The 27083-nt window shown below is 42.7% G+C and overlaps 1 protein-coding gene across 4 annotated transcripts; it reads left to right on the top strand.

Moving 5' to 3' along the window:
• Positions 1-208: 208 nt before the first annotated feature.
• Positions 209-25998, top strand: LOC140620741 (ATPase PAAT-like). 4 transcript variants are annotated; one of them, XR_012020465.1, is made up of 8 exons: positions 209-541; positions 1243-1446; positions 2337-2406; positions 6885-7091; positions 11686-12137; positions 21160-21392; positions 24578-24698; positions 25673-25998. XR_012020465.1 is itself a non-coding variant. In XM_072804997.1 (6 exons), the coding sequence occupies exons 1-6, from the start codon at positions 378-380 to the stop codon at positions 14643-14645; spliced, it is 1116 nt and encodes a 371-aa protein (XP_072661098.1). In that variant the 5' UTR covers positions 210-377; the 3' UTR covers positions 14646-17601. The 4 variants fall into 4 exon arrangements, 2 of the variants coding, with proteins under 2 accessions (XP_072661098.1, XP_072661096.1); XM_072804997.1 differs by lacking the exons at positions 21160-21392; positions 24578-24698; positions 25673-25998 and adding an exon at positions 14627-17601 and having other exon boundaries at positions 210-541; XM_072804995.1 differs by lacking the exons at positions 21160-21392; positions 24578-24698; positions 25673-25998 and adding an exon at positions 17608-18751 and having other exon boundaries at positions 215-541.
• The last annotated feature ends 1085 nt before the right edge of the window (positions 25999-27083 follow it).

Raw genomic sequence — 27083 nt, forward strand, 5'->3', positions numbered from 1 at the left:
CCCCGCAACCGCCGCCCACGCCGCCCGCTCGCTCCGCCCGCCCACGTGCTAAAACCGCCCGCGCCCGCGCCGCGCCTGCGCACAGCTCCCTCCGGGCCCAGGGGCCGCCGCGGCGCATGCTCCGACCCGGGCTCTCCCCCGCCCGCCGGCCGCGGGGCTAGAGGCGCCGGGCCCAGGGCAGCCGGCGCGCATGCGCGTCTCCGGGACGCGTCCTTCCTCCCCCCGGGACCAGGAGCCCGGGCCTCGGGTGTGAAGCCCGCGGCGCCGGAAGTGGCCGTGCTCCTCCGCCTCGCCTCGCCTCGCCTCGCCTCGGCCCTGGCGGAAACTGACGCCCTGGAAGAGAGGTTCCGGGGTTGGCCGGGGCTGGCGGCGGCGGGATGGAGAGCGGGGCCGAGGACGCGGGGCTGAGCCGCCGCCCGGTGCTGGCCTCCTCCTGGGACGCCGCCTGCGGAGCCCTGGCCCAGAGCCTCCGCCTCACCCGCGCTGACCTCGGCGCCCGGGAGCTGGACTGGGACGAGCTGCTGGCGCCGCCTGCCGCGGGGTGCGTGGGGCCGCCGGGGCCTGGGGCGGCGGCTGCGGGTGGTCGTGCCCCTGGGGGAGCGGGGAGGGCAGGTGGGGGCGGAGGGGGAGGGGGCGGAGGGGGAGGGCAGGTGGGGGCGGAGGGGGAAGGGGGCGGAGGGGGAAGGGGGCGGAGGGGGAGGGCAGGTGGGGGCGGAGGGGGAGGGGGCAAGGGGGAGGGCAGGTGGGGGCGGAGGGGGAGGGGGCAAGGGGGAGGGTAGGTGGGGGGTGGAGGGGGAGGGGGGAGCGCTGAGGACAGGTGGGGGGGACGGGGAGGGGGCAAGGGGGAGGGCAGGTGGGGGCGGAGGGGGAGGGGGAGACGGGGGTTGGGCAGGCAGGGGGGAGAGGGGGAGCAGGGAGGGCAGGTGGGGGGAGGGGGACCAGGAGACGGGGGAGGGGGAGGGCCGGTGGGGGCCGTGCGGGGGGCGGGGGTGGGGGAGGGCGGGGTCCCTCACGGGGCACACGGGAGGCGCCCGGGGAGCTGGCTGCGTGGAAATGCGGGGGCCCGCGGGGGTCGCGCCCTGGAGTCCGCGGGTGCTGGCGGCGGGGGCGGGGCGGGGCGGGGCCCCAGGGCTCAGTGGAGGAGGTGAGTGAGGACGACCCGCGCGCGGCCTCCCCCTCCCGAGAGCTCCGAGCAGTGCCCACGACTGGCCCCAGTAACGCGTCGGGCGCTCTTCTTTGCAGCCGAGAGCTGGTGGTTTTGAGGACAAGCCCGAGCAGCCCTGACGAAAAGCCCTGCTTCCTTTACCTGAGATGTGACCCTAAAGCAGGTGAAGAAATCGCTTCTGTTGGCGTCTTGAGTTCAGCGAGAAACATGGAAGTGTACGTGGGAGAGGAGTACTGTGGCACCAGCAGGGGCAAGAGTGTGTGCGGTGACCTGGGCGGCAGGTGGGTGACAGGCCACCCGCAGGTGTTGTCCCCAAGCCCTGTGACCTCCCTCAGCTTTGCTGCTACTCACCGACTCCCTGAGCTTGATGCCAGACGCCAGCGGGGAGAAGTTTCTCGCTCCTACGGGTCTTTGAGACAGTCTGGGTCAGCTTTCTCCTGGGTATAAATGTGCAGACCTGGAGCCGATGGAGGGAGGTGCCTGGGTGGAGGGTCCTACTAGTTAGTCCCACTGTACGTACTGTACAGACTATCATGCATAGTCCTTATTCCTGCTTCTTGGCTTTCTCCATGAACACAATGGTCTGTTTCCCAAAGGTAATTTGGCAGTTAGTCTGGAACGTTGAACACATTTTTCTGGAGGAAAGTCCAATACAGATGGTGCACAGCCTCAAGACTGCCACACCCGCCTATGTAACCCACAATTCAGCCTGTTATGGTTTGATGTTTCTCTAGGTTCTTATACAAAGACTCGACTGTAATTGAATCTCAGGATTTAAGTAATGGCTTAGAAACAATTTTAAAATTTGTATTATTTGAGTGTAGTTGACATACAACATTACATCAGTTTCAGGTACACAACATAGTGATTCAACATCTTTATAGGTTAGCCTATGTTCACCACAAGTATAACTACATCTGTTACCATACGATGCTATTACGTTATCATTGACTGTATTCTCTATACTGTACCTTTTATTCCAGCGATTTCTTCCATAACTGGAAGCCTGTGTCTCCTACTCCTCTTCATCCCTTTTGCCCATCCCTCTGGCAACCATCAGTTTTCTGCATTTTTAGCTGATTTTGCTGTTTCTTTGTTTATTCATATGAAACAATTTTTAAATGTAACTATTAATAATAATAGTAAAAGTTAAATTCTATTTTATTTTTAGGGAGCACGAAACTATTTTCTATATGAAATATTTAAAATTGGAGTCCTGTAGTCATGCTTGTAAAATAAAGGTAAGTCATCACTAGATTTTAACTAATTTGACGGTTGCAAATATTTTTGTATGATCTGTAGTTGTTTTGGTTCTGTAATATGGTTAGTCCAACTTTGTTCCTCATTATTTTTATATAAAAATATGGTGTCATGAAAACTATAAGTCGTTTTGGCTTTATTATATCTAGAAAGAAGGGATTTAGGGAAGTTATAGAGAAGAGCATCCAAGAGTTAAAGAGATTTGGACTTATATCTTAAAAATATCATAACTAGCACCAAGAGAAAAGTTACTGAGCTGGAAGGCATAGGCCCAGGATATTCCTCCTGTTTTGTTGCCTAGTTGGGTGGACCTTGGGCAAATCTGTTTCTTTTGAACTACTTCATGGATAAATTACAGGACTCCTCCCCACCCCAAAAAAATTATTGTTATATACATGAATGTTCATCCATCATTCCTAATAGCCAAAAGGTTACAAAGAAAACAACTGTCCGTCACTGAATATGTCAACAAAATATGGTATGCCCACACAATAGAAAATGGTTCAGCATAAAAAGCATATAGAAACACAAATGAGGGGATCCCTGGGTGGTGCAGCGGTTTGGGCGCCTGCCTTTGGCCCAGGGCGCGATCCTGGAGACCCGGGATCGAATCCCACGTCGGGCTCCCGGTGCATGGAGCCTGCTTCTCCCTCTGCCTGTGTCTCTGCCTCTCTTTCTCTCTCTCTCTCTATGTGACTATCAAAAAAAAAAAAAAAAAAAAAAGAAACACAAATGAACCTTGAAATACACTGTGCAAAAGAAGTTGGGATCACATATTGTATGATTCTGTGTGTGTATGCATATGTAAAGTCCAGAATAGGCAAATCCATAGAGACTGGAAGCAGATTAGTTATTGTCTAGGGCTAAGAGGGTTGGTGGGATGTGGAGTGACTGCCAGTGGGTATAGGGTTACTTTTTGGTATATAAAATTACAATGGCTAGCACCAAAACCATAAGATAGCTAGGAATAAGCCTAACCAAAGAGGTAAAAGAGATCTATATTCTGAAAACTATAGAAAACTTAAGGAAATTGAAAAGCACACACAGAAATTGAAAAACAATCCATGCTCATGGACTAGAACAAACATTGTTAAAATGTCTATAGTACCCGAGGAGTCTATATATTTAGTGCAATCCCTGTCAAAATACCAGGAGCATTTTTCACAGAGCTAGAACAAATAGTCCTAAAATTTGTATGGAACCACAGAAGACCCTAAGTTGTAAAAACAATCCTGAAAAAGAAAAGCAAAGCTGGAGGCAACACAATCCTGTAGTCATCAAGACAGTATGGTACTGGCACAAAAACAGACACATAGATCAGTGGAACGGAATAGAAAACCCAGAAATTGACTCATGATTACGTGGTCAACTCATTTTCAGCAAAGCAGGAAAAACGTCCAGTGGAAAAAAGTCTGATCTTGCTGGGAAAATTGGACAGCAACATGTAGAAGAATGAATCTGGACCATTGTCTTACGCCATATACAAAAGTAAATTCAAAATGGATGAAAGACCTAAATGTGAGACAGGAAACCATCAAAGTGCTAGAGAACAGAGGCAGCGGCTATTGGTACTATTGAACTATTGGTACTTCATCAAGATAAAAAGTTTCTGCACAGTGAAGGAAACAAGACTAGAAGGCAGCCTATGGAATGGGAGAAGATACTTTCAAATAACATCTGATAAAGAATATCTAAAATCCTTAAACAACTTAACAAAGTCAACACCCCAAAGAATAATTCAATTAAGAAATGGGCAGAAGACATGAATAGACATTTTCCAAAGAAGACATCCATATGGCAACAATGAAAAGATGACCTATGAAAAGATGCTCAACATCACTCATCATCAGGGAAATGCAAATCAAAAACATGATGAGATATCACCAAACGTGTCAGAATGGCTAAAATTAACACAAGAAACAAGGGGTGTTGATGAGAATGCAGAGAAAGGGGAACTCCTTGCACTGTGGGTGGGAATGCAAACTGGTGCAGCCACTCTGGAAAACAGTATGGAGGTTCCTCAAAAAGTTAAAAATACAGATACCCTGTAACCCAGCAATTGCACTACGAGATATTTACCCAAAGGATACAAAAATACAGATTTGAAGGGGTACATGCACCCTGATGATTATAGCAGCATTTTCAACAATAGCCAAACTGGAAAGAGCCCAATGATCATCAGCTGGTGAACGGTTAAAGAAGATGTGGTATAAATATATATACAATGGAAGATTAATCAACCATCAAAACAAATGAAATCTTGCCATTTGTAACAACGTGGATGGAGCTAGAGTATATTACATTAAATGAAATAAGTCTTGGCAGAGAAAGACAAATTCCGTACGATTTCACTTATATGTGGAATTTAAGAAAGAAAACAGGTGAACATATGTGGAGGGTGGGGAGAAGAGAGAAGGAAAGAAACCAAGAGAGACTCTTAATGGTGAAGAACAAACAGGATTGCTGGAGGAGGTGGGTGGGGGATGGGCATTAAGTAGGGCAGTTGTTATCATGAGCACTGAGTATTTTGTGTAAGGGATGAATCACTGAATTCTATTCCTGAAACCAGTATTGCACTGTATGTTAACTAGAATTTAAGTAAAAAATCTGAAAAAAAAATACAACAAAATTGCAATGGCCACACAACTCTGTGAATATATTAAAATCCACTGAATTATATACTTTAAATCATTTTTTTGGCATGTGAATTATATCTCAATAAAGCTATTTTTTTTTTAAGATTTTTTAATTTATTTATTCATAGAGATGCAGAGAGAGAGAGGCGCAGAGACACAGGCAGAGGGAGAAGCAGGCTCCACATAGAGAGCCAGACATGGGACTCGATCCAGGGTCTCCAGGATCACACCCTTGGCTTCAGGCGGCGCTAAACCGCTGCGCCACCAGGGCTGCCCAATAAAGCTATTTTTAAATTTTTTTAAAAGGAAATAAATCTTTGCTATCTTTTTATCTCAACATTACTTTATACAGGTTATATTGTTTAGAATAAGAAATGATAAGTAATTTCATGGCCTGCTGATAGCAAATTTACAGAACTGTTTATTCCAAGACAGATTTTATGCAATATATATTAATAGTTTCCAGATTTACTTTAATGAAGTGTTTCATAGTATTTGAATGCCTACTGAGGCTAGATATATGATTAGGCATGTAGGAACTAGCAGTAATAAAATGACTGCCCTCATGTTGCTGACATTCTAGTGTGATGAAGTAGATAAGCTGACTCAATGAGTAAACTATGTCCCATATTCAGTGGTGGGGCAATGGGGATGAAAAAGCAGAAAGTAGGTAGTAGGGAGATTAGAAGATAGGTATATAAATTGAATGCGGAGTTCCTTAATTGTTGAGGACCATCACCTCTTTGGTGCCACACTCAAAGAGTTCTTGCATCATGTGTTCTGACCTGTGATGTCATATTACATATAGTTTTGTGTGTGTCTCTGAAGGTGTGTTTTTGTTCACTGTTTATGGAAGTTCTATGGGAGTGCTAAGGGGAGTCTCATTAGAGAAATCCTAGGCCCACTAAAGCTTATTCTGGGTCAGTAGTATATGAAAGCTAATAGTTAGCCATCTTTTTTTTTTTTTTTTTTTTGAGCACTTACTCATTAGTAGGTACTGGGAATTTTAACACCTAATCTTCATACAACCATGTAAAAATAATTGTTACTACTCTCCTTATTTTGTTCTTGACTCTGGTTTTTGGCCTTTCCCCGGGACACACAGGCTTTAAGTAGAGTCATCACGGACCCTGTCTGATTCTAAATCCTATTCCTTTCTACTTTGTTACCTTGTTGTCCATGTCACACAAGATATGTCTTTTGGTTCAGAAACCTGGATGAAATAAGGCAGTATACAGTATTGGGCAAGCCACTGCTATAGAAGCCCAAGAGCTAGGTTCCAAGTTTGACGTTTCCCAATTTGGATAATCCTTTGACAAATTAGAAAATCACCCCTGACCTCATCTTTCGTATGTGTGAACCAGCTGGTTATGTTAGACCATTCTGATTTTCTCTTACAATTCTAAATTCTAAAAGTTGGCTTATTTTTAGTATTTTAGTAAATACTTGGACGTGCTTTTGTAAAGCCTTCTTTTATATTAAATAATATTATAGCTAACTGTGCTGTGTTAGGTTCTCAGATTGGTATAGCTTATTTTTATTCATTAATTTAAGTGAATGAAACTATATTGGAGCCCCTCCTGTATATCTGCATATTTTTCACTTTGAAATGATATTCTTTTATATAAAAAGTTCTTATGAGCCTCATAGTAAATTAGAAGTGCTGATCATTATAATTTTCAGGAAAACTTAAAATTGAAAATGTATTTAAAGTTTGTTTGTGTTCCTAAATACATTATTATTGCTAGTTGATATAGAAAAGTGACCTTAAATAGTGATTATTGTTTAATATCATTTTCTGGAACTCTTTTGTGTTATAATAGTTGCTCTCCTTTGGTGAAAATCAGTGTGTATTCATCAGTAAAGTTGTGGTACAATTGAGGCGGGTTTCAGCAAATTCTTCAACAAGCTCTCCTGCTCTAGGATCAAGGATAGACCTGCAGAGGGTCCAAACTCTCATGGAGGCCATGGGCTCAAAGTTGTCACCTGGCGCTCAGCAATTGATGAATATGGTTCGATTTCAGCAGCAGGTAGGTAGAGATGGATTCTGTCCAGGTACTGTTAAAAATTTCAAAATGACAGCTTTTTATAAGTAGGTCAAACTAATTGACCTTTGAACTTTTACATTGATTTGTTTTTTATCTTTATTTGTTTTTGTAAACTAGCATTTTGTAGAATTTCTCTTCTGCAAAATATCTTATTACAGATCTTCGCAATTTTCCATGTATTTACTCATTCATTCAGCAAATATTTATTGAGCACCTTTTTGGTAAATAAGGCAATGTTTTGAGAACTTTAGAAAATTCAAAGGTCAATTAGTTTATAGCCTATCTTTAAGTATCTTTGTAGTTTCCTTTTATCTAGGCCTTTAAGGAAGAAGGACGGACTGGGCAAGTAAATTTGGAGGGATGCAATTTGAGAGAGAGAAAATAGCATTGCGTAACCCTTTAGTGCTAGAAAGAACAGTATATACCTACGAAATGCCCAGAAGTTCACTTCCCTGGGGTAAAGAAGTAATAGGAGGAGTTTAGCTTGGGGCTGGAACACAGAGGGCTTTGAATGTTATTTTAAGAGTTCATATATGGTTGTGCCTACATTTTGAGATATTCTAACCCAGCATTATTGCATAAGAGGAATAATTAGGAGCAGTGAATCACTAGGGTGGGAGACTCCAGAGGGAGCAGCTACATGTCTCTTCCCTCATCCAGATAAGAGTTAAGGGTGGTCTAAAATTGAATATGTAATAAATAATCTGATACTGGATCATGACACATTACCTCTTTGGTGCCACACTCAGAGTTGTTGCATCATGTGTTCTGACCTGTGTTGTCATATTACATATGGTTTTGTGTGTGTCTCTGAAGGTAAGTGTGTTTTTGTTAACTGTTTATGGAAGTTCTGTGGGAGTGCTATAGTGATGGTGCCATCAACACTAGAAACTAACTTGATACTGGTATTGCCAGAGAGGAATAGAGTTAAAGGTGACATTGAGGTTTTGAAGATGGTGATACCAACAATATAAATGGAAACCAAGGGAGGAGACTGCTTGGGAAAAAGGGAGTTTGATTTTGGGAATATTGCATGGTAGATATGAACCAAATAGTGCTTGAAATGATGCTGCAAGCTTTTGGAAGCACTGGTCAGGGTGGGGAGTGGAGAAGCAGAAGGGAGGTTTGAGAGATGTATCCCCAGTAGAGAGGGCAGGGAAGGTAGTGAAGAGAGAGCGGGAGCAAGGAAGAAAGGTTCATGGGGGAGTCACTATGTTTGGTAAGGATATAGGAAGTGGGAAAAGGACCAGAACAGCCCAAGACAACAGTGTGACCAAGTAGCACCAGGGGGGATCTGATCTCAGAAGACCTGACTGCAGGTTGTGGTGCTGACGTTAGTAGTTGTGTTATTTGGCATCGCTTCATCTTTTTGAGGTAAGTTTCCTTGTGTTTAAAATCTAAACGATAATACTGCTAGGATCATAGGATTAATGGGAAAATTTGAAAGAAATGTTGCTTTTGGGTTGCTTTTGTTCTTAAAAGTTTTGTTGAAGATTTTTCTTACTCTGTTTGAAGTTGAAATTTGCGGGCTCTGATTCGGTTTTACTTTACAATTTAGAAAAATTCAATAGAAATTCTGTATCAAAGTGCCTAGCCTATAGCATTCATTTAATGCTGCCTGAATGGAAGGATGCACCCCATTTTTCTCAAAAAAAAAAAAATACCCAGTTATGCAGGATTTACATTGTTTACTTTTTTGACCTTTAAAATACAAATATCTTTTTTCCTTGTTTTTTCAAGGTGATACTTATGTAAACTTCTTATAATAAAAGTTAGACAGTCCTTTCAGATATCTGAAGAAATATTCAGAAATAATTTTTCACAAGTCTGGGGGTAAGTGTGCACATACATAAAATTATGTATATACACATACATGTAGTTCTTTACATATTCATGTATAGGTGTATGGACATAATTCTGCATGAATTATGCTTCTATATTTTTTTTAAAGACTTATTTATTCATTCAGAAAGAGCGAGAGAGAGGCAGAGACACAGGCAGAGGGAGAAGCAGGCTCCATGCAGGAATCCTGACATGGGACTCGATCCCAGGTCCCCAGGATCACACCCCGGGCTGCAGGTAGCGCTAAACCGCTGCGCCACCGGGGCTGCCCTGCTTCTATATTCTTTTAAGCTTTTATGCTTTTATGGTCTTTTAAGCTACTCTGTGTTTTTTATATAACGTGACAAATTTTAAGCAATACATACATATAAATTATTTTATATATATTGCTCTGCCTACTTTTAAAAGGGTTTGGTGGACCTTGCAAAGCAACATATGACAGAGAGCACAAGAAAATTAAGAATAGACTTACCTATGAATTCCTTGATATTTAATACAAAGAGGAAAAGGAAATTACTTTCAGAGCTCTCATCTGAGAAAAATATGACTAATTTTTATAATAGTGAATTTCTAATCAAAATTTGTTATATTAGAAAAGAAAATTTCATATAGCAAATAGCTTATCTGCATTTAGATTTTTTAAATTATAATTTTTGCCAAATTAATTCTCATACACAATTTTGACATTGATTTCTTGCTGTTTATGCAGAATTTTCAATTTTCTGGGGCACTTGAGTGGTTCAGTCCGTTAAACATCCAACTTTTGATTTCAGTTCAAATCATGATCTCCAGGTTGTAAGATCGAGCCCCTATGTGGGGCTCCATGCTGAGCATGCAACCTGCTTGGGATTCTTTCTCTCTCTCTCTCTCTCTCTCTCTCTCTCTCTCCCCCCCCTCCCCCCTTCCCCCCTCCCTCCCTCACCCCTCATTCATGCACTCTTTCTCTCTAAAGATAAAATTAAATTTAAAAAAATAATTTTTAATTTTCTGTCATTAAGGTTTTTCTGGACTATTGTAGTACTACCAAAAATAATTTAGCTCTGTCATCATGAATAAGGCTCCTTTCTACCAAAGGAGACTATTTAATTTTAAAATTTTGTATATAATTATATGTGTATTTTATATATACATATAAATTATATAGTTGTTTGCAGTCCAAGGTTTATCCAGAACTTGCATTCAATAGAAGATAACATTTCTTTATAAAGAGTATTCCTCCAAAGTACGATTCAGTAAAAGAAATTTCATGGAGACCTTTCAACTCCTACCCCACCAACTTCCCTGGCTTTCATTATTCCCCTTTTCTCCTTTATTTTTCCTTAAAGTATTTTTCCCATCTCCATCCACATGATATATTGCCTGCCTGCCTTCCTTCCTTCCTTCCTTCCTTCCTTCCTTCCTTCCTTCCTTCCATTGTTTCCTGTTCCTGTATTGGTTTCACATATTGTGATTTTCATTTGTTTTGTTCACTCACTCATTTCCTATACCGGAAACACAGAGCAGATTTCTGGTAAATGTTTGTTGACTGAATGAGTTTTGGGTTGGTTTGATCCAGGAATCATTTTTTAGAGTGTGTAGACAATGTATATATTGAGTTTCTTTAGCTAACCTTTATAATACTTTTCTCAGTCTCTTTCAGTAGGTGTTGATCAACAGTAAGGATGCAATGGCATCTTCCAATTAAAATCTTTAATAGAGTTTTGTGTTTCCAATTTAGGATATAGGTCTATAACCTAACAGTTTAGTGGACTAGAAGTAGTTTTGCTTTTTTCTTGTGGAAAAATTGAAAAGCATAGCAAGGAGCATTGCAAGAATGTGCCCCTGTATGGGAGACCATGTAGCCCCATCACAGAAGTGAGCCAGAATCTTCTCATGAAATAATAGAGTATTGCCAATTCAGTTGAGGCCATAAAACATAATCTGTTATCCTACAAGTCATTAAAGCAGACATAGCCAAAAGTTGGCTCATTGTTGTTATGCAGATGTCACAAATGTACTGATGAAGCGTCAGACTTCTAGTATATAAGCTATCTGGTGTATCTTCCATGATAAGCTAGTTATAAAACATTTCCTTCGGGATCCCTGGGTGGCTCAGTGGTTTAGCACCTGCCTTTGGCCCAGGGCCTGATCCTGGGGTCCTGGGATCAAGTCCCACGTTGGGCTCCCTGCATGGAGCCTGCTTCTCCCTCTGCCTGTGTCTCTGCCTCTCTCTGTGTCTCTGTCTATCATGAATAAATAAATAAAGTCTTTAAAAAAATTTCCTTAGATTAGCTTATATATGAATCTTGATGGATGATATTTAATTCTAAGAAAATCATCAATTACTGTTACTCAGTTGATAGTACTAGATTTAATTAGCATAAATTAAGGAGGCCTTTGTAGTGGAGACATTAATGCTAATGCAGTTTTACTAAGCATGCTAACATTTAATATTTCCTTTAGGAAAAACTATAGTGAAATCATTAAAAGCCTTGACTCTGGAGTTAGGTGGCCTGGGTTCATGTCCCAGTTCTGCCACTTACTAGTTGTGTTACCTTCGCCCGGTTACCTTTAGCCCTTGTTTTACCTTAGCCTTGATCTCCTCAATTTAGGATTGGCGTAGTAATCTAATAGCTTCCTTCCTATGGATGCTTTGAGGACTGGATGAAAGAATGCATCTTGCCTGACTTATAGCAATTACCCCCAGAGTTAGCTGTCATTACTATCAATAGTAATGTGGATTTATTTACCTTAGAATTGTGTTCCCATTGGAGAGCAGCTTCAGTCGGTTTTGGGAAATCCTGGTTACAAACGCATGATGGACCTGCAGTCCTCATCTGCTTCAGGAACTTTAGACAAGTCACCCTCCACGCCTTTCCCTTTTAGAACTGGATTGACATCCGGATCCCTGGCTGAAGACTTAAAAGCTTATATTGATAAAAGTCTGCAGCCACTTGGTGGAGGAAACATGACAGACCTCAAAGATTATAACGTGGTGCCACAAAACCATTCTCTTCTTGAGAATGACCTCAGAAGTGCAGTTTCTTCTTTCCTACCGAAGAAAGCAAGTGATCACTCAACTCTACTTAACTCTGAGTTGCCGCCTTTTCTCCAGAAGTGTAGTCAAGTTAACCATCTCCGTGTGGGACATAACACCAAGTGGCAGGGAAGCATCACTAAGGCCAGTGAAGGCGTTGTTGGTGTTGGGTAAGTATTTATTTTGAGACAAACATGGTTTAAATTTCATAGAAGAATCAGTTGTAAGAAAATAGATTTGTTTCACTAAAAATTTACTGCCTGAAGCTGTTTCCACAGGTAATCTTTGAAGCTTCCACGTTTTAGCATTAACACAGTTATAGGGGATAAATATTCTACAGGGTAGAATGAATCACTTTTGAAGAAATGCCTAAAATTGAAGGTGTTGGTCACTTCTTAGGCATTTTATGGAAGGAGTACAAGCATCACATAAGGGAGTACAAAGTGGTGTGAATGGGGAGGAGCCATGGGAACCATGACAAGATCTGATCTTGTCTGTCCCAGGCTAATTTTGGAGTCATCAAGACATAATGCATAAGCCCTTATCTGCCGATCTCATAATTCCGATTTGGGGGCAGTCTTAGTTTGATTAAAGGGTGGCTGAGTATATTTAGTATGTTTCCCATCCTTTATGTAGATGTGATATGTCAAAATATTGCGCTAGACTGAAATTCAGGACTCCAGTCATAGTCCTGGCTTAACTAATTTCCCTTATTATTTAAACCTTGTGACTTAGATTTTTTTCACATGTAAAATGACATTAAATGGTTGAAATTTTCTTTTTTTTGGAGATTAATTTATTTTAGAGAGCAAGAAAACATAGGCTTAGGGGGTGCGGGTGAGTTTAAATCTCAAGCCAACTCCACACTAAGCATGGCGTCCACATGGGGCTTCATCTCAGGATCCTGAGATCATGACCTGGGCTGAAATCAAGGGTCAGTTGCTTAACCAACTGAGCTATCCAGGCCCCCCTGCTTGAAATTTTCTTAAAGTGTCTGATAGGGAAGCCTGGGTGGCTCAGTGGTTGAGCATCTGCCTTTGGCTCGGGTTATGATCCTGGGGTCCTGGGATTGAGTCCCACGTCAGGCTCCCTGCAGAAAGCCTGCTTCTCCCCCTATGTCTCTGCTTCTCTATCTGTGTCTCTTATGAATAAATAAATAAAATCTTAAAATAAATAAATAAATAAATAAATAAATAAATAAATAAATAAATAAAATCTTTAAAGGAAAAAAATCTCTGATATAACATTGAAATTTGAGGATTTTAATAAGTTATTGGGAAAAATGGTTTTTATTCAATAAGGATATTTATTACTTAGTAATATAATATTTTAGTAAGGATACTCAATAAGGAAAAGTAACTTTAGTCTTCAGTTGTTGACAGCTTACATCAGTGAACTAGCTGGTATGTGATACAGCAAAACAAAAAAATTACTGAGATTAAAAACTGCTTCTGGGTCCAGCTGAGATTGAATGTCCCCATCCCTCTCAGGTCTGTCATGTAAAGTGAATAAACCTTTTTTAAATTTTAAACAGAAAGGATGGAAGAGAGTTTTATTCAAGCCCAAAGTAGGATAGCTGCCCTGGATACACAGTCCTCACAAAGAAGAGGATTGGAACGATGAGAAGGGTGATACTTAGGAAGGGTGATTCGTATTTTTTTCTCCAAGCAAGGAACATGTGTTGCCGGGTGACTTTTTTTTTTACATAAAGAGGCACAAATCATGACAAAGGACATTCCAGAAAGGTACAGATTTTATCATATGTTTTTAGTATATGTAAGGGTGTATTACATTAATCTTAGGACTAAAGTTTTTAAAATTTTTCTTATCTTCATGTTTGGAATGTTCCTTTTTGATTACTTGTTTTTTTATTTTTATTTTTATTTTTATTTATTTATTTTTTTAATTTTTATTTATTTATGATAGTCACAGAGAGAGAGGCAGAGACACAGGCAGAGGGAGAAGCAGGCTCCATGCAATGGGAGCCTGATGTGGGATTCGATCCTGGGTCTCCAGGATCACGCCCTGGGCCAAAGGCAGGCGCCAAACCGCTGCGCCACCCAGGGATCCCTACTTGTTTTTTTAACAAAGCAGATAGACAATGTGTACTTGGGGCAGAATTGGGCCTGAGCTTTGAGATTTCACCCAGTCATTTTGACCTTGGTAAAATGTTAAAGTCAAGCCTTCCTGGAAGCCTGGGAGCAGGGCCATTGAACATTAAAGCTGAAAATTTCTTTTACCAAATCCTCCCCTTTACAAATAGAAAACCCTGGATATAATAAACATATAGTGACTGTAAAAGATAGAAGTCAGACTGCTTAGGGACTGTAAGGTACTGTCCCTTAATTCCCAGTTTTCTGAGATTCTTTCTCATCATAAATCAGTGTTGGACTTTGTCAGATATTTTTTCTACATCAGTTTATGTGATCATGAATTTTCTTCTATAGTTTGTTGATATGGTAAATTACATTAATTTTCAAAAACTGAACCAGCCTTACATACCTAGAATAAATCCTGCTTGGTCATAGAGTATAATTCTTCTTTTTTAAGCATTGCTACATTTAATTTGCTTATATTTGTCAAGTATTCTCATATCTAATTCATGAGCGATAATGATCTATATTTCCTTTTTCTTACACTGTCTTTGGTTTTATATCAGGGTAATACTAGCTTCGTGAAATGAGTTCTGTGTTTTAGAAGAGATTGATATAAAGTTGCTCTTTTTAAAACTTGTGGTAAAATTCTCCAATGAAACCAACTGGCTTGAATGTTTCTTTCTTGGGAACTTTTTAATTACATATTCAATTTCTTTTTTTTTTTTTTAATCTTTATTTATTTATGATAGTCACACAGAGAGAGAGGCAGAGACATAGGCAGAGGAAGAAGCAGGCTCCATGCACCTGGAGCCCGACGTGGGATTCGATCCCGGGTCTCCAGGATTGTGCCCTGGGCCAAAGGCAGGCGCTAAACCGCTGCGCCACCCAGGGATCCCACATATTCAATTTCTAACAGTGAAGTTGTCAGTTCTCCCACTGATATGCAGGCCTAAAGTAGAGATTACTTAGAATCTTTAAAAACAAAAACACAAAGCTATAAAACTTCCCCAGTAATATATAGGAGAACATTTGGGGACCTAAGACTAGGAAAAGACCCTTAGATGATTCCAGAAAAAGACCCTTAGATGATTCCAGAATCACAGTAATGCTAACATCAATACTAGATCCTTCAAAATATAAAACTTCTGCCTGTGAAAGACCCTGTTAAGAGGATTAAAATACAGATACAAACTGGGAGAAAGTATTCAAGTCACAAATTTAACAAATGACCTACATTTCTGTAGCTCCCAAAATTCACATTAGAAGAAAATTCAATTAGAGGATGGGCAGCTGAGACGTTTTACCAAAAAAGGCACACAGATCAAATAAGCAAATGAAGAGATGATCATCACTGACCTCATGGCTCCCAGGGAAATGAATATCAAAACCGTAAGATACTACTACATGGTTATTTGAAGGCTAAAGTAAAAACACAAAATGGTAGCAATACCAGATGCTGCTGAGGATATGGAGAAACTGGATCTCTTCTACATTGCTAGTGGGGTTTAGAATGCTATAGCCACTGTAACAATACCTTGGCAGTTTCTTGAAAACTAAACATAACAGTTAATGTGTGATCTGGCAATCCAACTCCTGAGCCTTTGTCCCAGAAAAATGAAAACTTCTGTCCACACAAGGAACTGCCCAGTTCTTCATGCAAAGCCTTGTTTCTATGTAATAGTCCCAAACTGGAAACAACCAAAATGTCTTAAAATACATGAAGAGTTAAAACAAACTGGCATGTCCATACCACGGGATGCTAATCAACAAAAAGGAACGAACCATTGACCCACACAATAATAACTTGGATGGCTCCCAAGAACATTGTGCTGAATGACCAAAGAGAATCTTAGGTGGTCACGTACTATATGATTGCATTTGCACAACATTCCCAGCTAAAGTGGTAGAGATGGAGACCATTGGTGGTTGCCAGGTGTTAGGGGAGTGGCTGTGACAGGGTGGCAGGAGGGAGATCCTTGTAGGAAAGGAGGAGTTGTGCATCTCAGCTGCGGTGATGTTCACGTGACTGTGTGTACATGGGAGAGGGTAGCATACACACACTGCCAACATCAGTTTTCTGGTTTTGTGTTCTACCAGAGTTAGGTGAGGTGGGACCATTGGGTGAGGGTACTGGGAACTCTAGCATCTTTACAACTTCCTGTGACTCTGTAGTTACTTGGAAAACAGTTTTAAAAACCCTTATATATATACTGGAATGAGGCTGTCAAACTTCTTGGTCTTTACACTGAAAAATAATTGAAGCCTCTAAAGAACCTTTATTTATGCAGACTATACAAAAGGATTCATTTGTTGAAAAATAACAACAAATACCTGTTCCCGTTATATAGGAACATAACAGTTTTTATGAAAAATTTCTTTTCTAAGAAGCTTAGCGAGAATGGTATCCTGTGAAATGTATAGACTCAATAATAACTTCTGGTTGCATTCTCAGCTGTATTGCCCCCCCCCCCCCCAAGCGTGTAGCATCAGTAGCTAGGAAGACACAGAAGTGGAGAGAACAAATGGGGTTAATCTCTGAAGAGAAGATTTATACCCTAAGTTTACTACTTTTGGAAAGTCTAAGAAACATAAGAATACACAACCACAACTTGTGTTAATCACCTGAGCAGTGACATTACACCTTGGGTAGCCTCTGGAAAATGTCCCTGTATGTTCTTGAGAATCCTGAGGATGAGTTCAGATAACATCTTAGTAGTAGCGTGAGCACATTTGCCACTTCATGGAAGCTGAAAAAGTCATGGCGACCCCAGGGTTGTGTGGACCATACTCAGTCACTGCTCTAGATTCATTTGTTGTGAACTTGAGAAGCTGTGGAGTGCTTTTTACTATTTTTTTTCCCAGACTTTATTTATTTATGTGTGTAAATATGTATGAATGAATGAGAGAGGGAGCACGAGCTGGGGGATGGGCAGAAGGAGAAACAGACCCCCCTGAGCAGGAACCCTGAGATCATGACTGAGCCAAAGTCAGACACTTACCTGACTGAACCACCCAGGTGCCCCCATTCTACTATTTTTATTTCTACTTGCCCATTCCAGTTATATTCAGTTTTAAACGTTTTCATATTAGGTTAGAAAAGAATCATCCAGTTATTAAATGAGGTGGTACAAGTGACAAAAGACAAAACTAGTAATTGTAGAGTTGTTGGGGGAGGTTCTTGGAAGACCTACATGGAGACCTTTAACAACTGGGCGAGATCAGTTCTGAATTGGGGCTCAAAATCCAAAGACCTTTAGTAAAGACTTGTTCTTTGAGGGTAGACATTCTGTCTTCATCGTTACAGTCTCATTTCAGTTGTATGCTGAGATGTTGAAAGAAAGGTACAGAATGCTTTGTGCGTTCAGGTCGTGGTTGCCTGTTGCAGATGTATTTTGGCAGCTGGAAATAGGTCATGCGGGGACGGCACAGTTGCCCAGACTGATTTCCGCACTGTACGCTGGCTGCTGGTGTTAGCATAGTTGGGTTGTTTGTGTTATGAGATCAGAGATAACTGTCGTACTGGCCTTTGAAAATGTATTTTTAGAACGGAAGAGCAACCTGTGTGTTCCTACTTAGAAAAGATTCTCACTAAAAACTTGGAACTGATGGAAAAGAGACTCGTGGACTACGTCGACCAGCGACTGTGTAAACTCCAAGAGCACATGGACGCCAAGATTGCTCTGTTAATGGACCTGCTGCAGAGTCCCTACTCCCCACCCCCGGGGACCGCCCTCAGACCCTGTGACTCTGGAGAAAGACTTTCAAATGGAGAAAGATAAGTGCTCAACCTTATCTGTGTGCTACAGATATTTATTACGTATTTATTGCAAAGCCTAAACCCCCAAGGTTCAAAGCAAGTATTTCATGTCATTTGAGGATCATCCTCTCCCTTCCATCAAGTGACCTCCGTGTTCATTTGAACTCTACTTGTTACTGTAAATCCAGTACTGTGCACTAGGATTAACGGGATAGGGTCACCTACTATTTTTGTTTGCAATAATGTTTACTTTTATTTTTTATTTGTATTTACTTTTATTTTTGTTTAAGTGTTTTAACTTTTTTTTACAATTTGTATTTTAATTCATGAATCTGTTTTATATATGTGTTTAAGTGCTGTTTTAATTTATACAAAGGCCCTATGTTTTAGGTGCGTGAGAAAAGTACAGTGTTTGATATATTTTTATCTAATTGATTGTTCTTAGAAACCTTAGACTATTTAGGCCTTGCTTGCAACCTTTAATTCCCAGTCACCAAATTACATTTCATATTGTTTATTTCAGATAAAAAATTAAATGTGTTTCTGCACCTTTAGTTTACATCGGGGCCATTATTTTTATGTTCTGTCACATTGAAGCTATACTGTGGGTAGGGGAGAAACATCAAACTGGCGCTTTTTTTGTTAAGATTATTACTTTAGATTTTGCGTTTGATGTAAAACAGGAGAAGTCATCTTGTTTTATTTCAGTAAACACAACTTTTTTGAGTTGATAGTGGTTCTTCTTTCCATAGCCCTTCCCTGGTACGTTTAACATGTGAAGTGCTGAGCCTCTGCATGCAAAGATGAAGGCATATGAATCAAGGAGATTGTGCCTTGGTGGCGGATGTAATTTTCAGAAATTATGACTATTTTATGTGTCTTGAGGGCTGGTATATTTGCATCTAAAAAATAAATGCATCTACTCTGGAAACTATGTGTCTTATATAAATACAAAAATGTTTTTGAAGATTTTATTATTATTTATTTAAGAGAGAGCAAGAGAGAGAGAGAGCATGCGCAAGCGCACATGTAGGGAAGGGGCAGAGGACAAGGGAGACACAGACTCCCCACTGAGCAGGGAGCCGGACTGGGGGGCCTTAATCCCACGACCCCGGGATCATGACGTGATCCGAAGGCAGACGCTTAACCAACTGAGCCACCCAGGCACCCCAGAAATATTTTCATCTAATATTTGTTCAAAATGAAAATGATGTTTTACACTCATTGCATGTTTTGGTGAATATAGTTTTTTAAAGTGAGAACTAATACAGTGTTCATTTATGAATCATTCTGACCTCAGTGACAGGAGGTCTGTATATTACTTTTTTCAAGCTTTTCCTAATTTTATTCACGACCTATGTAGCCAGTAAATAGCATTTCTGCCCACAGTCGGAAAATGTGTTGCACTTAAAGCTCAACCCTTCTGTTAATAGCTGTACAGTTTCTGATAGTTGTGGTCTGTTCTTTGGTTCAGAAATTGCCTCAAAATAGTTACAACTAGAACACACAAGGTATGTTTTATAAAATGATTAGAATAATACAATATTCATGACTATAGTACTAGAAATAATTCATATGTGCTTTAATTCCTGATTTTCCATTTAATTTTTCTGTGTTAATGAAGACCTTACATTTTATATGTATTAAAAATTCAGAGGTATTGATTTTCTTAAAAACTGTTGTACATAAATGTATGTATTGCTTTATTATTATTTCTGAAAATACTGCCTGAATTTGCTCTGCAGAAGCAGCAGACTATAATACTTACAAACTCTTTATTATTAAGTCTTTTTTTTTCTTGTGAGTTTTCTCCACATATAATAAGCCAAGTCTGCAGAGTAATGTGTGTTCTAATTTCCCCATTTTTACCACTTTGAGCATCCTTTTGTCTCCTTTCCCATGGAGGTTTGCTGAGGTTTCCATTCCACTTCCATCAGTGGATCGATTGTCAGTGTTTGGGGTGCAGGGCAGAGAGAGTTTATGCCCTGCTGCCCTAGGACTCTTCTTAAGGTGTGGCCGCGGAGACTGGCATTGGAGGCTCTTCCTCACTCAGCCCCAGCCCAGCTTTCCAGCCTCATCAGCCACCTCCACATCACCTGCTCTGCCAGCCTGTCCTTTCTTCCCACAGCCCCTCACATTCCTGGTTCCAGCAGAACAGGAATGTTCTCCTCCTCTGGTTCCCACCTCTCCCTACCCTACACTAGCATTCCAGCTCAGCACAGATGCAGCCACACTGGGTCCCTCCCCCGGGAAGGAAGCAAGCAGCTGGATGAGTGAAACAGGCAACACAGAAGGCTCTTTTCGGGGCACGGAAAACAGTCTAGGTTGGCTAATGCATAGGATGCAGCTGAGGCCTGGGGAGGGAATGAAGAGGGAAGGCCTGAAAAGGTGGCCTGGCTTTGGCTTTGGAAAACCCTGAATGCTCCACTCTGGAGATTTGTCAACACCAAGGAATCAGTGGTTTAAGAGGAGTGACGTGGTCATCTCTGGGCCTCAGAAAGCCAAGCAGAGTGGAACTTTGCTCACGAACCCACTTGCAGAATTTCTTGGCGTTCTGCTTTGCGCTGCAGCAGAATCTGGGTGCTGTGAATGCAGAACCCCCTTAACATGTGATTGCCTGACAAGTTAGGTCAGCATTTCTCATCGTTTGCTCTTCGATCTTTGTCAGAATCACTTGGGGAACTTGTCAAACATGAAGGTTTCTCGAGCCCCAACGCACATCTTCTGAATCAGACCAGAGGGAGAAACGGTCCCTGAACGGGCATTTCAAAGGATCTCAGGGTTATTATAAAACAGGCCAAGCCGGGAGAGTCTGCGTTGGTCCATAACACAGCACACTCCAACACGTAGCCATCCGATCAGCCCCATGATCCCTCATCTGGGAGCTGGTCAGAAGGCAAATTCATGGGCTCCATCCCAGAACCAGTGAAGCAGAGTCTCGGGGGGTGGGCAGGAATCTGCTTTTACGGCTCTCCAGGTGATTCTCATACACACAAGTTAGAGAACCACTGCTTTAATGAATGGATGTCTCTGAAGAAATAGACCCACAATTTCAAACACCCAAGACAGGTATCTGTATAACCTTGTATCTGTAGGAGATGCTCCTGGACGTTTATGTTTAAATGAGAACCAGCAGTTCCAGAATAATAGTAGAAGAGGAAGGCAACTCTGACTTCTTGAGAGTCAGAATTTCTGAACCATGAAATGACTCAAATGGAACATAGTTCTTTTTACTGCAGACTTTCCCTAGCAGAGACACCTTGGTAGAGTTTCCATCAAAAATTTTTAGTGTTTTCACTTTTTCTTTTTTAAGATTTTTTTTTTTTAATTTATTCATAGACACAGAGAGGCAGAGACACAGGGAGAGGGAGAAGCAGGCTCCATGCAGGCAGCCCGATGTGGGACTTGATCCCAGGTCTCCAGGATCACACCCCAGGCTGCAGGTGGCGCCAAACCGCTGCGCCACCAGGCGCATTTCCATTGGGATCATGCCTGCAAACAGAACACGTGTGGCTGGAGATGAACCACCAGCAGAGGGGCTCACTGCTTGCATTCGTGTCTCAGTTTACAAAGTAAGTGTGATATGTCCATTTATGTGGAAACCTCTCAAAGACCCAAAAGCCACCACCGCCACAACCACCCTTGTCAAACCACACAGCACCCACTATCTTGAAACAGGCCCAGGAAGCTGAATGGCTTTGCCAATGGTTCTGACAAGTCATGGGGGGACGGTGGGCCTGGAATCCACCTCTCTTCCGTAGGCCATGTGGATTGTGGGGTGGGACCTCCCTATTTAGAATTGATCTCTGATAATTTGAAATCCAAGGCTGTTGAAAGGTGAAGCAACTCGTCTTCCATGGCCCCCTCTCAAGGTAAAGCAAATTTAGCCTCTTCTACATGCTTTTCTACCATTGTGACATTGTCTCTCCGAATGCACCTTGGAAGACATATTTTCAGGATTGCTTAGAGGACAATACACAAGGGTGGACAAATCTGAATTCTTCAATCACCTGCTGTATAAATTTGGATGAGTGATTCTTTTTCTTGACCTCAGCTTTCTGTAAAATGGGGGATGTCACAGCCTACCTCATGCTGTAGCATAAGGTTTATAATATTATGAACATGACATAGTAGATGTTAGATGGCAAATGTTAAATTTTTCTCTCCCTTTTCCTACTGTGTTCTCTTAAATGGGTGTTTCTTAATACCATTACTATTCTGGAGATTTTGAAGTCCCTCTTCTATATCCTACCTTAGCTGCAGGAGACTCACAATCAGTTCTGTTGAGCAGGGGTTCTCGAGTCTAATTCAGGAACGATCAGCATCACCTTGAAAGTTACTCAAAATGCAGGTTCTTGGACCCCACTTCAGACATACTGAATCAGAAACTCTGAGGCCTTGTGTTTCCTGAAGTCCACCTGCTGACTCGAGTGCCCACTCATTTTGAAAACCATTGGTTTATGTCTAAAAGCACACTTTGCAGCCAGCTTACATGAGTTCCTTCCCCCAAACCCCTGCTGACATACCACAAAGCTGCTCTACACCTGGCAGGGGGAAAATGTAGGCTTTTTACTAGGGTTTTAAACCTCTATGAAATTGGATCCTTGCTTATTTTTCCGACTGGTGTCTTGCTGCCACTCCCCTTCACGCATCTCACTCTAGCCCCAACGACCCCTTTCTTGTTCCTTGAGCACCCCAAACCCATTGCAGCTCAGAGTTCTGTCATTAATATTTGCTTTGCCTCGAATGTACCTCTGATCTCCGATCTCCCTTTTCTCCATGCCTCTGCTGGAGCCCTCAGAAAGGCCTTTCTTGACTATGCTCCCTAAATTCGTCCTCCTCATCCCTATCATTTGGTCAACTATTTTCACTTTTCCTGTTAACCATTCTTTAAGGGGTAGATACATTTAGAATGAATTCTATTCCTTCATCCGAAAATGTCTCTTTCCCCGTCCCTTCCTGAGGGATAATTTTGCTGGATATAGAATTTAGGGTTCTTTTCATTCAGCGCTTGAGAGGTATCATGTGCTACTTCTGTCTGGCTGCTGCGGTCACAGATGAGAAGTCTATTGTTTGGAACTGGTGTCCCCCTGTAGGTAGGGTGTTATGTCTCTCTGGCTGCTTTCGTTTGTTTGTCTTTAGTTTTGAAAAATCTCATTATAATGTGTCTTGTCATGGATTTTCTTGGGTTTATCCTGTTTGGAGTTTTCTCTGCTTCTTGAATCTGTGTGGTTTTCTTTTTAAGATTTTATTTATTCATTAGAGAGAGAGAGAGAGAGAGAGAGAGAGAGAGAGGCAGAGACACAGGCAGAGGGAGAAGCAGGGTCCGTGCAGGGAGCCCGACATGGGACTTGATCCCGGGTCTCCAGGATCAGGCCCTGGGCTGAAGGCGGTGCTAAACCGCTGAGCCACCAGGGCTGCCCTCATTTTTGTAACCCTTATATCTCCTGATTAGGTATGAAAATCTTCCAATGAGCATGTACTTGAATTCTAGTAAATGGCATTGCATTATTTTGTTGCATAGCTAAAGCATAAAGCCTAATCAGCCTTCTAAACTGAGCTTTTAAGTGTAAGGGGATTTTTAGTCTCCCCATATTTCCCTTTTTTTTTTTTTTTTTTCATTAAAATCTTATATCAGCTTTTGAGGAGCAGTCAAATCCTGAGAATCAATGTAAGGGAAATAAGACCTGAAAAGGAAAAGACTTAGAATTAAATGGTTCAAAATAGTCTCTCTTTCCTGAGGGCTAAAGTACACTGGTACATGGGACAGAATTCAGAACTCTGCGGAAGAGCTGCTGTCCTGAGAGCTGATGTCACATCGCTGTGGCATAGAACATGGGGCTGGGCAGTGGCTGTGCTTCAAAAGCAAGTTCTTTAACCTTGGATCTTAATTCCTTCTGACAAGGGTGATTCTATCCTTCTTTCTCAAATTACGGCTTCCATAAAATACCCTGTTCCCTAAATTTTTTTAAATTGTTTTTAATACTTGGCCTTCATCCAGATCTGGACGGTTTACCTCTAGTAAGTATGCCTCGCAGTTACATTGTTAATGCTGCTTTCCTGGCTCACTGTTCCCTAATTTCAGAGCGTCAGATTAAACACTTTGCTGTTTTCAGGCCAATTTTCGTGGGAGAATTTCGGAGGAAAAGTGTCCAAAAGGCCTGTCATCTCCTGGAGAGACAGAATGAGGGACAGGGGCTCCTAAGATGTCCTGAAACCATAATATGGCAGGACAGTTGTCCGTGGGAGAATTAGAAACTTTGTTCCCTTAAAACTCACCACTTCCAAGGTGCGTTTGCATATTCTCAGCATTGTACAGCAGGACACTTTGAAAAAAGACATTTCCTTTGTCATTCCCAGGAACCATTTTAAACTTGACGAACAGCAAGGGGTCACTGTTGACTCTATCAGTGCATGTATTTCATGAGGCCCAGAGGTTTGGGACTAAAACCACCTGCACAAGGGTAGGCCTGTGTGGTAGTTGTAGCTGCTCATTGCTGCCTGTGAAAAGGAAAAACATTCTTCCCAATTTCTCTCCTGATTTCCTTCCCGCCGGAGTTTACATTTCAGTTGCTTTTCATCCACATATAAACCCTATCCCCCTGTGGGCCAGCCTGGGCTCCCTGGGAACATTCATGCATGGTTTACACGTATGACACCTGGGGTTTGGGGCTCATGGGTCCCCCGCTGAAGGAAGCTGGGGCCTGGGATGGGGAGGGAAGCCACATTCACTGCCTCCCTGCACTTCTCTGCACAGGTGCCTATGACATGCTTGACCTCAAGATCCTGATTGCCATTGGTGGCAGCTTATTGATTGTCACGATTGTGCTGATGGCTGTTGTCCTCTGTCTTTACTACAAACTATTCCGCACATTAAAGTGAGTGATGTGGGTAAGAGTGAAAAGCACCCCCTCAAATAGGATACCCGGGGCTCCCTGCCTGAGCAGGGTCATCCCTTGCCCTGTGCCCACACCCAGGGGGGAAGTCAGGAGCAGCAGGTAGGTCTGAAAACACGAAGACAGGTGAGTGTGGAATCTTGAGTTTTCCCCCTTCTGGCTTAGGGCTGTGAGCTCATAAGTAGAATGTTCTCAGCAGAGACGGGGGGCTGCTGCTGTGATGCTTTGCCCCACTACCCTCCCCGAGTGGACCCTCAGCGGCTTACTCCTCACACTGGCTGGGCCCTCCCTCTGTCCCAGGCCCTGCAGACTGTGCAGGAGGCTGTGGGTGAGTCTGTGCCTGGGATTCACTCAGAGGACAGGCTGGATTGACCTCCTCTTAGCGGAGTTGGGGGAGCGGTCAGGGGGTTCTCTCATTCACGTGCATGGCCCTGGGGACAGTGAGGTGGGCCTGGAGGACTGTGGGGAAGCTGAGGTGGGTGAAGGTCCCGGGGACACCTGACAGGGGAGTGCAGCCCAGACAAAAGATCATTAACTTTGGGGGAGAGGAACCCTGGAGCCTGGGAGAGAGATGGGTCGTGAAGCCGTGCTGTTCCCGTCCTAGGGAAGTGAAGCCTGTGAGCTGGAAGGTAAATCCCAGAACATGGGGGGTGGGGGTGGCCAAGTGTGGCCCCTTCCCCATCCCGCTCTGCACTTGATGGGCCTGCAGGGATCGGCTGGGTGATCCACACCTGTGCTTGCTCTCTCTTGTTGGCTGTAACCTGATTTTCCATTTCTAGCAGTGGGACAGGAAGGGATTGGATAGGAGCTTGGGACAGGGGCCGAGAGCTCTAGTTTCGGGCTCCTGTCATGTCTTTGATTGGCTCCAGCCCCAAACCTCCCAGATACCCCTGATAATTATGACAAATGGATGGAGAAGAAAAATTCTAATTCCATGCTCTGTGTGTTTTCTTAAGGGCTTCCAAGGCGTCTGTTCCCCAGACCACCAGCAGTAATAATCAAATCACAAAGACCCAGGCCACAGTCTCCACTGAGTCCTATCCCAGCCTCAAGTGCTATGACCAGTGTAAAGCGTGTATCAACTACAATCCCCCGCCACCGTGCTACTATGATATAAACGAGGGACTCTGACTTGGGTGGACACAAATATCTTCATGTGCAGTATTTCTTTTCCAGTAGAATTTATTATTGAAGTCAGGGTCAAGTAGTGTTTACATCATATTATGTGCTATTTAACATTATATTTATGTACTTCTGAATAAATGTGCAATACTGAAAACAATCCTCTCTGCCTCTGGTATTTTTGGTGGCGGTTATGTACTTAAACTTTTGTACTACCCACTTAGGATCTTGGGGCAACTAGCTTGTAATACTGCGGAGGAGGAGAGTCAGAGCGAAAAGAAAAAGGCATGTAAACAATTTAACAGGAAGGGATACTGTGCTAGATGCTTGGGATGGAAAAACCAAAGCTTCTGAAAACTAAGTTTAGAGTAAGCTTCACAGCAGCCTAGGCAGAGAGGGAAACACAGCATTTCCAAACGGGACATACTTTGTGCCGATGCTAAATTCTGCTTGGATTTTATGACATGGAGCCCTCTCTTTGAGACTCCGAAGACAGGGACATCTTCCTTTGGGTTTTACAAAGATTCAGAACCGGTTTTCAAACACCGGCAGGTACTAACATCTGAGGGCTCACTGTCCAGACGCTTATTTCTTGCAGACCCTTGGGCACTAAGTTGGCTCTGCGGTTGGATGGCTCCGTGGGGAGATTCCCTCCCGTGCTCAAAACTGGACTCTTCTCATGGCAGGTGCCAGGGACACCACGAGGTTCTCGTTGGTGCAGGAGTCTGAGGGTAACATGAGACTCCTGCAGGCAGAGCAGGAGCTGTGGGAGAGGACAGGGATGGACCTTGGGTCAGATGCGGGGAGCTCACAGGCTTACGCCCGGTAGCCTGGGATCCAGGCTGCTTTCTGCCAGCAGTGATGCCAGTGATGCAATCCACAAGTATTGGGGTATTTGCAGCCACCTGCCCCAGGGGTTAGCTGCAGGGGATGACACCTGGCAAAATAGGTGATGTGGATCAAAGTCCTGGTGGGTGTGAATTACTAAGACTTTGCCACAGGGAAGACCAAGCTCCTGTAACTGGGATCACATCACAAAGTTCAACTCCCGGATTCTGAACACGGGCCCCTCCCCATTCCTGTTACACCTCGACTTCATCACCCCCAGCACTCCTAGCCATCGTGCAGTGTGGATTGCCAGTAAGGTACTGTTTAGGACATAAAATGCAACACAGAAAACCCTTCCTCTCTGTAAGTTGCCCACAGCTGAATTTCTTGGCAGATGCTGCAGCTCAGAGCCAGAGC

This window comes from Canis lupus, chromosome 29 (genome assembly GCF_048164855.1).
Source record: "Canis lupus baileyi chromosome 29, mCanLup2.hap1, whole genome shotgun sequence".
Lineage (NCBI taxonomy): Eukaryota > Metazoa > Chordata > Mammalia > Carnivora > Canidae > Canis > Canis lupus.

Coding starts and splice junctions, on each gene's coding strand:
- LOC140620741 (XM_072804995.1), top strand. CDS start 378: ATGGAGAGCGGGGCCGAGGACGCGGGGCTGAGCCGCCGCCCGGTGCTG. Junction 1,447..2,336: donor TGCGGTGACCTGGGCGGCAG/GTGGGTGACAGG, acceptor TTTTATTTTTAG/GGAGCACGAAACTATTTTCT. Junction 2,407..6,884: donor GTCATGCTTGTAAAATAAAG/GTAAGTCATCAC, acceptor GTGTTATAATAG/TTGCTCTCCTTTGGTGAAAA.